At 29.5% G+C, this 12245-nt stretch overlaps 1 protein-coding gene across 1 annotated transcript; it reads left to right on the top strand.

Moving 5' to 3' along the window:
- The first annotated feature begins 3845 nt into the window (after nt 1–3845).
- LOC132758074 (uncharacterized) lies at nt 3846–10439 on the top strand. Its single transcript, XM_060749587.1, has 2 exons — nt 3846–4959; nt 8794–10439. Exons 1-2 carry the CDS (start codon nt 4392–4394, stop codon nt 9327–9329), a joined length of 1104 nt encoding a protein of 367 aa, XP_060605570.1. The 5' UTR covers nt 3846–4391; the 3' UTR covers nt 9330–10439.
- The last annotated feature ends 1806 nt before the right edge of the window (nt 10440–12245 follow it).

Below are 12245 nucleotides of genomic sequence, written 5' to 3'. Positions count from 1 at the left end.
TTTATCTGTTGAAATAATTATGTAAAATATATATTTATGCATTCATTGAATGAATTTACAGCAAATTAAAATTTCAGAACCAAAAAAATATTTAAAAAAGTGAAGTTTGAGCCGAAAATACTATCGTACGAAAGCTAGCTTAAAGCGAAAATAAGATCGGATCTACGAAAATAAGATTTATTTTTGATAAAATGTATTGGAAAACGTATTTTTATTGTTATTAAATAATTTGCATGAATGAAATAATAAAGAATGAAGTATTTTGTAATGAAATATTAGACGTTTGTGCGGCATACATGGTAATTTCCAAAATATAGAAAGTATAGAAAGAAGGCATGCGAAAATAACCCAAGATGGCGATTACGAAAATAAGATAGATAATAACTTATAAAATTATATTGTATTACTTGCAAATAAGATTGTAAATTAAATCTTCTCTTATAAGACAAGAAAAGGTAGTGGTGAAAAAGTATCAAAATAAAAGCAAGAATTAGCTAGTGCGAAAATAACCAAAAACAACGACTACAAGTTTAAGATCTACTGCATATATAGAATATGTACGAAAATAAAATCTATACTGTACAGTACTCTACGAAAATATGATCCGTAAGTTTGAAAATTATGTACATACGAAAATAAGACCTGTTAGTAAAAAATACCTGTATGAAAAGTAATATATGTATGAAAATACTACATGTACGAAAATAAGATCCAATTGATGATCTATACGAAAATAAGATCTGTAAACAATTAAAATCCGTATATATGAATTGAAATTTGTACGAAATAAGATCTAATTGAAAATATGATCTATGCAAAAATAAGATATATATACGAAAATGAGCTTTGTTAAAAAATAATACCTGTATGAAAATACTATGTATGTACGAAAATAAGATCTGTAAAAACAATTACTGCATGAATTGATATATCTGCACGAATATAAGATTTACTCGTATACGAAAATAAGATCTCTGCAAAAATAAAATCTGTATGAGACTAAGCTTTTTACAAATATTTTTTATAAGATCTGTGAATATGAAATTTGCATGAAAAAAATTTCCTTACGAAAATAAGATCTAAACGAAAATAATACAAATGTATTAGTATGAACATAATATCTGTTTCAGAATGATACGAAAAAGAGATCAAAATCTGTAAACAATAAGATATCTATATGAAAATAAGATATCACTATGGAAATGAATTTTAGCAATATAAAAGATAATTGAAGATACGTGTAGATTCAAATATGAAAATAATATCTATATTAAGTAAAAGAAAAGTATATAACTTTATTGCTTTAAGTGCTTTAATTAGATAATGCATAAACAAGATATTTCTATTTGAGAGAAGGAAAAAAATGACACAACGTATGACACGTGCACATGACTGTCGGCAGCAATCAATGCGCTAATACGATGATTGGATTATTGGTTCTTCGCACTTATCGTAATTGACACACACTTATTAAAGCCCTTCATTAAAGGTGTTTATTGGCGATTTATCATTGTCACCAATCATATCAAATTTTCATATAGATATCTTATTTTTTACAGATTTTTAACAGATTTTGTTATCAAAAATTAAGACATATTTTTACACAGATCTTATTTTCGTTAAAGATCTTATTTTGTAAAGACATTATTTTCATATAGAGTCGTTTTTCATATCATTCTGATAAAGATATTATTATCATACAAATATTATTTTCGTATAAGTCTTATTCCTATACAGACATTATTTTCGTACAGATCTTAATTATTTTCGTATAAATCTTATTTTCACAAGGATTTTATTTTCACAGAATTTACTTTCGTAAAAATCTTAGTAAAAAACAGACATTATTTCATACAGATCTTATTTTCATATAGATCTTATATTCGTGCGTATTATTTTCTTACAGATCTTTTTTTTTTTTTTCGTATAGATCACATTTTCTATAGGATCTTATTTTCGTATATATAGTATTTTCATACAGGAATTTTTTTACATATATTATTTTCATATGTATCTTATTCTCGTAAGGATATTATTTTCATGCAACTTTCATTTTCACAGATCTTTCATTTGTAAAAATCTTAGTCGAATACAGACAGATCTTATTTTCGTATAGTTTTATTTTCAATAGGATCTTATTTTCGTACATATAGTATTTCCATACAGATCATATTCTCAATTATTTTTGTACGAATATCAATGCATACAGGTTTTGACTTTGAATTGTTTACAGATCTTATTTTCGTACATGTAGTTCTTTCATAAATAATAAATAATTTCATACAGGTATTAACTATTTACAGCAAGATCTTATTTTGGTATATACCTTTTTTCGTATGAACATTACTTTCATACAGCTTTTATTTCCTTACAGATTTTATTTTCGTAGAGTACTGTTATGATTTTATTTTCGTACGGTACATATTCTTATATAGATCTAGATCTTATTTTCGTAGTCGTTGTTTCAGGTTGTTTTTGCAATAGTTCTTTATTTTTATTTTGATACTTTTTCACCACAAACATTTTTTGTCTTATAAGAGAACATTTCATTCTTAAAACTTATTTGCAAAATCATTAAAAGTAAAGTTAACACTATTTTAATATAAGTTATGAACCATGTAAATCTAATATATATTTTCGTAGATGCCATCTTGGTTAAATATGTTCATGCGTTCTTACTATAGTAAATTTGGAATATTTACCATATTTGCCGCACAAACATCTAATATTTCATAACAAAATTTTTTATTCTTTATTATTTCATTCAAACAAATCATTTAATAACAGCAAAAATAGTTTTTGATTCATTATATCAAAAATAAATATTATTTTCGCAGACCCGATCGTATTTTCGATTTACACCGCAATTTAAGCTATTTTCATACGATAGTATTTTCGGCTCAAACTTCACTTTTTTAAAATATACTTTTAGTTCTGAAATTTATTATTTTATTCATACAAATCAATTGTTAAGAAACAAAAAATACGTTTTATACATTATATCAAAAAATAAATCTTATTTTCGTAGACCCGATCTTATTTTCGCTTTAACAGCAATTTTGAGCTATTTTCGTACGATAGTATTTTCGGCTCAAACTTCACTTTTTTAAATATTTTTTTGGTTCTGAAATTTTAATTTGCTGTAAAATCATTCAATGAATCCATAAATATATATTTTACATAATTATTTCAACAGATAAATGCACTATTTAAAAAATAAATCTTATTTTCGTAGCCGCGATCTTATTTTCGCGAAAATAGCTTATTTTCGGTATCCATCTATACCCAAAAAATTCTGGTAGAAATCTAGTCAATGACTAAAATCTTAACAACAACCCAGTGTTTTTCCTTATATAACTGATACCGGAAAAACGACACCGTTCCCAATAGAAAATAGACAGCAAATTTTCCAATTCATGACTGATAAATTCCAAATTTAACACTGAAAATTTCCTCTAAAAACAGTAATGCATGCCTCGGAGCCTTCCGTATTGATAAGTGATATACGATAAAAACCAAGTAAAACCACATGAGTGATATTCGTACCCAGTTCATTTCGTACTTAATGTTCACACCTACTAAACATTATTTATGTACAATTGTTATGATTATCATTTTTTTTTCAACCTCAAGCAGCAAAAATAATCTTTAAAGTTAATAATACATGATTTTAAAGTGTATAATTATGCAAAATTTTCATCAACTCCCTGGATAAAAGAAATTCCCAATAAATATTTTGCATCTAAAATAAAATTCCCAATTTAAGTCAAACCGATAGATTTTTTCCCAATCTGTCCGGTACCGTTAACTGTACCAGCACCATTCCCAAAGTAGGGGAAAAACACTTTGACTTTCTGATATTAATTGAATGTTTTATATTTAAATATTATATATAATATAAGCGTTTCTTTACTTGACAACGTGTTCTCGCTTATCCAATCAAAACACGTTGAATGTAACATGATATGGTTTCTGTTTTCTAGCTATGTTGTTTAAAAGTTTTATTCAGTATGTTTTTGTTTGATGTCCTAAATAAAGTTTAAGTGTAGTTAAAAATTATTTTTAAAGTATTCCCTACATAAAATTAATGTTAACTTAGCCTCAATAATCAAATCGAAATTTTGTTTATTTTGAACTAAAATAACTTAATTATAAGGTTGAATGAATTTGACCTTTTTAAAAACTCTTTTTCATTGGTGGATTTTAATTTATGCATTACGTAGGCAGTAAACAACTTTCTATTGGTCGCCTATATTTTTGGCGGTAAACTTTTTTGTCTCTTGCGCTTCTGCCTTTTTGGTTCATTCTGTATTCGTTTGACAAGAAGATCACATGTTGAAAATTCTATACCACAAATTTATTGAAAGTTATTTTACAGAATTGTTCCACATATGTTGGTATTTTATTTGATTTATGGACTGGTGTATTATTCATCAGGATTTTATAGTGCATACCAAGAGGAGTTTTCGTATTCAGTAAATAATATTTCGTTGAATACGAATGAACTTTATTTCGGTACTTCGTGCCGCGTAAGCTGTTTGTATTTTGGGACTAACATGGCGTCCAAGGAACTGGAGAAGAAAAAAATATTACCTTCTAGAGGTAAAAGAGTGGACTATAAATTGTTAAATGACGGATTCGGAGATGAGGACCAGGAATCCTTCTGGACAGAGGAACACATGGAAGATATTAAATTGTTTTCCGAGGAAACTACACAAGCGACCTTGTTGCCAACTTCCGCTTCCGCTAAAAATGTCAGTTTTCACGAGGATGATGAATTTTCTGGGGATACAGACTTGAATAGAAAAAGTCGTCAGACTGATTCTGGTATCATTCAGATGAAGAAGGAGCTGAGCGCCTTACAACAAGAAGAACGGGTTCTTAAGGAACAGTTATCCGAAGCAGACGTATTGAGAAAACAAATTGAACAGAAGAAACAGGACGTTAAAAAATTAAGAGGTGAGATCGTACGAGGTATCAATTTGTATTCTAGTAAAAAACCAGTTATTGATGATTCGAGTAAAAATGTAGATATTGAGCATGTTACGCTTAATGACTTGAGAAAAAACACAGATCTACGAAGGAAAGCAAAGTCGAAAATTAGTAAAATTGGTTTGGATATTTTTTCTCATTCAGATTCAGACACTTGCAGTGATGAAAGTTTGAATAAGATATCAAAGAATATGAAGAAAAAGGTGTCTAATTGTTTAAGTTCATCAGAAGATTCTGATGTTGATACTTTTCATTATTCGAAGAATAAAATTAGGTCTGGTATTTTGGCTAAGGCTGGGGATAAAGTAGTCAGTAGACAACAATATCCTCAATCCAGTCTAAGATTTGAATATGTCACTAGCTCAATTACATTTGACAAATTAGAATGGAATTTGTTTGTTGCAGGGGAATTAGAAATTATTTCATCCCCGTCTATGCAAGCTTCTGAACGTAAGGCTAGACTTGAGTTATTAAAGAAACTTATGTATCTTTGTTCTTCCTATGACTTTGTAGTTGTTAAGAATTTGTATGCAGCTGTTTTAAGAGAGATTGAACTAGGCCATCTTAAATGGGGAGATTCGTATCAATATGTTGAATCGGCAATTTTATCTAGTCATGTGAGTAATGTTAACAAAAAATCAATGAATGTTCGTCATAAGACTGAAAAAAGTAGATCAGATACTAGTGTTACTACAGAAAGAGTTTGGTTCTGTAGTCAATTTCAAAGAAATAAATGTCAGCAAAAAGCGCCTCATATTACTGTTGTTAAGGGCATTGCAAGATTATCTCAACATATCTGTGCATCTTGTTGGATAAAAGATAAGGTCAAGTTGGAACATCCAGAATGTTCAAGTTCATGCCCGTATTCCACAAATTGACTTGTGGATAGATATGATCATCTTAAAAAAAATGTGACAATTAATGAAAATGTTGTAGATCTATTTTTTCCAAAATTTTGTAAAACACAGGGTAATAATATTGTTGATTCAGCAGTTATTGAAAATACTATTTGTAAACATTCAGTTAAATGTAACATTTGTAATGTCACTAAAAAAGATTTGATGTTTATTTATGATAAAGTTTTTATTCATGAGAAGGTACGCCAATCTGGTCTTTATAATTATGAAGGTTGCAAAATTCAGGTTAATGATAAAATCAATACTGAATTTATGAGACGTATGTTAGGTACGGATTATAGGGATTTGTTAGTTTGTGATCTTTTGAAATATGGTTTTCCGATTGGTTTTATTGATAAAGGTTTCCATTTTGATCATTTGGATTCTTGGAAGTACAAGAATCATTCTGGCGCTAATGATTATCCAAATGATATTAATAATTATTTAGGTAAAGAAAGTGCTGATTCATGTATTATAGGCCCTTTTAAGAAAAATCCCTTTACTTCTGAGTTAAAAATTTCTCCATTGAATTCAGTTCCAAAAAAGGATACTGAAGAAAGAAGGATTATTTTAGATTTAAGTATGCCCAAAGGTCAGGCTGTGAATGATTTTAATAATAAAGATTGTTATTTGGGTGAACGTGTTGATTTAGTTTTTCCTCGAATTGATGATTTTGTTCATTTAATAAAATCAAAAGGTCAAGGTTGTCTTTTGTTTAAAAAGGATTTGAGAAAAGCTTATAGACAAATCAGTATTTGTCCTAGCAACTATAATCTGGTGGCTTTTTGTTGGAAAAAACATATTTTTTGTGACACTGTTCTAAGCATTGGGCTTAGATCAGCTGCTCAGATATGTCAAAGGGTTACGAATGCAATAGCCTTTATTATGTATAAGATAGGTTTTTGTATTCTCAATTATCTTGATGATTTAGCAGGGGCTGAAACGAAGATTAATGCTCCTTTTGCATATGATTGTTTAGGACAAATTCTTAGTAAATGTGGTTTTATTGAATCTGTGAATAAAGCTTGTACACCTTCAGAAGTAATGACCTTCTTGGGTGTTCTATTTAATACAAATTCTATGACAATGGAAGTAACACCGGAGCGTTTAATTGAAATCAAAAATTTAATTAAAGTATGGTTAATTAAAACAGAGGCAACGCTAAGAGAAATACAGTCTCTTATTGGTAAATTAAATTTTGTGGCTTCTTGTGTGCGGTCAAGCAGAATTTTTATAAGTAGACTCATAAATTGGCTTAAAGAATTGTATAATTATCTTCCTCATGTTTATGTTTTAATTCCATCAGAAGTTAAAAAAGATATTTTATGGTGGCATAAATTTTTACAAGAATATAATGGAGTGTCTATTTTGATATATGAAAATTGGTCAAGACCTGATGCAATTTTTTCGACGGATTCCTGTCTTACAGGCTGTGGTGGTTTTTTCAAAGGGAAGTATTTTCACTCAAATTTCCCTGATAACATACTAGGTCAAAATTACTCAATAGCTGTTCTCGAGTTACTTGGTATTATTCTGGCCCTAAGACTGTGGTCTCCTGAATTCAAGGGTAAGAAAATAATTGTTAATTGTGATAATGAGGTTGTTTGTTCAGTTTTAAATTCTGGCAAAGCTAGATGCCCTATTTTGCAAGATGGTTTAAGAGAATTTTGTTTTTTGACGGCCAAAGCTGAATGTGAGATAAGAGCTGTACATTTATCTAGTACGGACAATCGTATATCTGATTGCTTATCTCGTTGGTATCAACACAAAAAATTTCAAGATGAATTTTTTCGGTTAACATCTGGTTTTCATTTAGATCATTATGAGGTGTTACAGCAAGATTTTGCTTTTGTTAATGACTGGTAATTCTTTTTGTCTTCTGGTTTATTTTGCAGATCTGCAATTGAAGACTCTCAAGACAGATTTAAAACTGTCTAATATTTCAGCATATGCAGAAAATAGTAGAAAAAATTTAAAAATTCAATGGGAATCATTTATATTATTTTGTTTGTATTTCAATTTCTGTTATTTACCTGCTTCAACTGAAACAATTCAGTTATATTCCCAATTTCTTAGTAGATCTTTTAAATCTGTGGCTAGTATTCGAAATTATTTAAGTGGTGTAAGAACTGTTCATCAGTTATTGGGTTATAATTTGAATGAAATGAATACGTTTTTGATAAATTTCACTCTTCGTGGAATTTCCCGATTGAAATGTCATTGTGTAAAACAAGCTCAACCTATAACTCCTTTTATTCTTTCTAAGATTTACTTGACGTTGAATTTTAAAGATCCAGAAAACTTAGTTTTTTGGTGTTTATTTTTATTTGCATTTTTTCTGTTGGCACGAAAGTCAAATTTAGTTCCAACTACACTTAAAGATTTAATTAATCATAAATGTTTGATTAGGTCTGATGTTACTCGTGTTCATGGTGACTTAATAGTTACTATGAATTGGACCAAAACAATTCAGTTTGGAGAACGTCTTTTACAGACTCCTCTATTAAAGTTACCAGGCTCTTGTTTGTGTCCGGTTACTGCATATGATAACATGTTAAAGGTCATTCCTGGGAAATCTGCAGATGCTTTATTTCTTTTACCTAATGGTAAACCGGTAACTTATTATTTATTTCAAAATAAATTGCGTCAGGTTTTAAATGATCTTGGGTTTGACTCATCATTATATTCCTCTCATTCATTTAGGCGTGGTTTTGCTACCCTTGCCTTTAAGAATAATATTAGTTCAGATGAAATTCAAATTCTTGGAGATTGGCATTCTGACGTTTATAAACGTTATATTTCACTATCCACTGAAGATAAGTGTAAAATTATGAAGGATATTTCTCATGTTTTTTATGTTTGATTTAAATATAGTCTTTAATAAAATGTTCTTGTATGTTTTCAGAACATGTAGCTCATCCACCACTTCGAAAGTGTACAATTGTCTCAGACTCCATTGCCAAAAATGTGTCAGGTATTTGGGATACTCAAATAACAGCCTTTCCTGGAATTAATATTTCAAGGTTAAGTTTTCGTATTTCACAAGGTCAAGTTGATCTTAGATCTGCTTATGTCATATTACATGTTGGTACCAATGATGTAACTGGCCCTCGTTCAGAAGATGAGATTATCTCATCTTTTAACGATTTGATTTCCAATGTTCGTCAACAATCTTCTGGAAGCATTATTGTATCTGCAATTATTCCACGCCCTATAGATTTTGATACTACTGGTAATAGGGTTAAAAATTTAAACAATAAATTGGTTTTACTATGCAAATCTAGAAATGTTATTTTCATTAGAACTTTCAAACCCTTTCTTAAATGTGGCTTGCCCCGTCGTGAGTATTATGCTATAAAAGACGGTGGTTTACATCTTAACCTAGAAGGTACAAGGCGTTTGAAAGAATTTTTCATTAATACCATTGCTCACTTAAAGTAATTACAACTTAGTGTTGGATGAGCGCTACATGTTTACTGCAAGTTTCAATGTTTGTATTTCTAGACAGCTTTTTAAGTAAAATATGTAATTCGTAATTATTATAATCTTTAGAATATACATTCGTAAAATAGTGTCATGTTCTAATGTCATTATGTCTTTGCTTGAGGCACTTGGTTACTCAAGAAAGATTAAATCTTACAAACTGGCAATGGCTAGTATTGAAGATTACTTTCTACTAAGGAGGTTAAAAGGATGCCTCTTAGTGGTTTTGTTATTGTGTATACACTTGTTCTAGAGTGTTTCTGGATATTGAATTTAATGTTTATATTCAAATATATGCATTAGTTGATATATGTACGTTATGCCTTTGCTTGAGACACACTGTTTCTCAAGAAAGGCTCAGTCTCGTAAGTTGGTAATGACCAGTCTTGGAGATTATGCTACTAAGGAGGTGGTATGAAAGCCTCTTAGTAGATTTGTATGTATCTGAACTTATATTTGCTGATGTTTTGTATTTTGTAATGTTTTTTGTTTGTATTTTTCATGGCCATGGGTGTGGCTGGATTATGAATATTACTTCTGTAATGATTAATGGATTGTCATGTGGATAGACAAAGACATTTTGATTGAGTTTCATGATGAAACAATTTCTATTTGTATTGAATAATATAATCATTTAATATGAATGTGAAACATGTGATCTCGAATTACCTAATAATATGATATCAAGATCAAAATTTCTCTTGTGTTTTCTTTTAAATGATAACTTATAATTTTGTTTATTTTGAACTAAAATTACTTAATTATAAGGTTGAATGAATTTGACCTTTTTAAAAACTCTTTTTCATTGGTGAATTTTAATTTATGCATTACGTAGGCAGTAAACAACTTTCTATTGGTCGCCTATATTTTTGGCGGTAATTTTTTTTGTCTCTTGCGCTTCTGCCTTTTTGGTTCATTCTATATTCGTTTGACAAGAAGATCACATGTTGAAAATTCTATTTAAATCGAAATTAATGGAATTAAGAATCAAATCCAGAGAAAGCTGAATAGTTGCACCCTGACAAAGGAACATTTATTATAAATGTGTGATAATAATATAGAACTATATATGTTTATTTGTCTTTTCATTCTAAAGTTTATAAAATATTGAAAATAATGAAATTTAGGGGTGTGGGGGTTTATAGGAAATTTCAATCAAAAGGTTTATACAGTTACTGTTAAATGACAATTATTAATACCTGCCATGCCCATCGTGCTTCCATTACAGGGATATAAAATAACAGGGATCCAGTCGCAATGGTCTTAACTTTTGGGTAGGGCCCATGCTTTCTAGAAGAAATGCCTAAATAACTAATGTAAAATAGTCTAGGCCCCTAGATAAAAATTGTTAATTTATATACCTGCATTATCAGACAGGTAGATCTATAAACAAAGTCAATCCCATAGCTGATCATTGGACATCATGCGCCATTTCCTACATCACTAAATGTAAATAAGATTTTACTTCAATTTGTTGTTAGAAAGTGTGTGTGGACAGTAATACTCCTGCCCTGGTGGACCAGTTGAAAGACAAATTTAAATTATTTTAATCCTTAACAAGGAAACAAACGATACAACCTAAAACTACCCCAAAGTGATTTGAATACAAATCCGTGAAAAAGAACACCAACAGTTTTAGTAATTTTTGCACAAACAGAATTAACTGACCAATCTAATCCACAGGTGCTAGTTGCATTGATTTGACCTAAAATGTGTTTGACCTTGTTATTTATTCAATAAAATATCAATATATTAAAAAAAAAATTTAAATTTTTTTTTTTCACTGTTATATTATTATTGACAAGGTAGACTCAGTGGACATGTCCTCGATCAATTATATTGTAAAATTACACCCAACAAATTAAACTTGCCTCCTATGAGTAATATTTTCCATTGAAAAATATCACCAGACACTCTTCTTGTAAACGTCATATTTTAAGCTAGGGAGCAACCATTAAACATAAAAATAACAACATAGGTCATAGACCACCAAATTTTAAATTTTCTTAGGATAATAGACACGTCGTCGATCAGCTAATTTTGACATAATAATGTAAAAAATGTTTAAACTAATACTTGTATGACAAAATTTGGAGTTTATATATAAAAGAAATGTGAATAAAATAGAAAAGATTTATTTGAGATATTTTACTGGGATCCATGCGTTTAGCTCCTCCATGACTGATAATAATCTCTCTTGCAACATTTTTTAAAATTAATCTAGAATGAGGACAGCCTCTTGATGCCATGAATGTTGCATAATTTATCAGAATTTGTTCATCCGAAGGCTTTAACATACACTCTTCCCCTAATTTTGTAATATAACCCTTGTATTTCCCATTGATATGGTTCTGTACGGTGAAAGGAAGGCCTAATTCAATAGCTGCTTTACGTACGGAATAGCCCTGGGTCACAATATGTTTTGCCTCACTATAATATATATTTGATCTGGATGGGTCCTCTGAGACCTAGGCATTGCTGAAAATATATAATTGAGTGTCACCAAAGGGGAAAAATATAGTGGTGTTAAACCAAGGGGAAAAACACAGTAAAATATAGTGGTTTGTAACCTATGTGTTTTTCTATCCTTTAATTTACTACTTTTTTACTTTTGATATTATGTAAAAATATCTAATTATTCTTAAGAAAGCGGAAAATATGTATTTTGGGCAAAATATGCATATATTTAGCATCTTTTCTTAGTGGCTGATCCCTGACCTAGATTACTGTAGGAAATCGACCCACCCCCTTCCTGGGAAAAGAGCTAAAAGCTTACTTAATTTTATTATGTAGGAAAAAAATTTGTATAATTATCAAAAGTAGTTATTTTTTGTCATTTTTGTATATTTTGTATAAATATTAGAGCTAAGGAGA

This window comes from Ruditapes philippinarum, unplaced genomic scaffold (genome assembly GCF_026571515.1).
Source record: "Ruditapes philippinarum isolate M1 unplaced genomic scaffold, ASM2657151v2 ctg1077_1_1_1_1, whole genome shotgun sequence".
In the NCBI taxonomy this organism is placed as follows: Eukaryota; Metazoa; Mollusca; class Bivalvia; order Venerida; family Veneridae; genus Ruditapes; species Ruditapes philippinarum.
The sequence above is the reverse complement of the archived record's forward strand: the minus strand, read 5'-3'. Positions and strand labels throughout refer to the sequence as shown.

What these genes read in the sequence shown, in the direction of transcription:
- LOC132758074 (XM_060749587.1), top strand. Translation starts at nt 4,392, where the DNA reads ATGTTGGTATTTTATTTGATTTATGGACTGGTGTATTATTCATCAGGA. An exon ending in GGACGTTAAAAAATTAAGAG is followed by an intron (nt 4,960 to 8,793) that starts GTGAGATCGTAC and finishes GTATGTTTTCAG; the next exon opens with AACATGTAGCTCATCCACCA.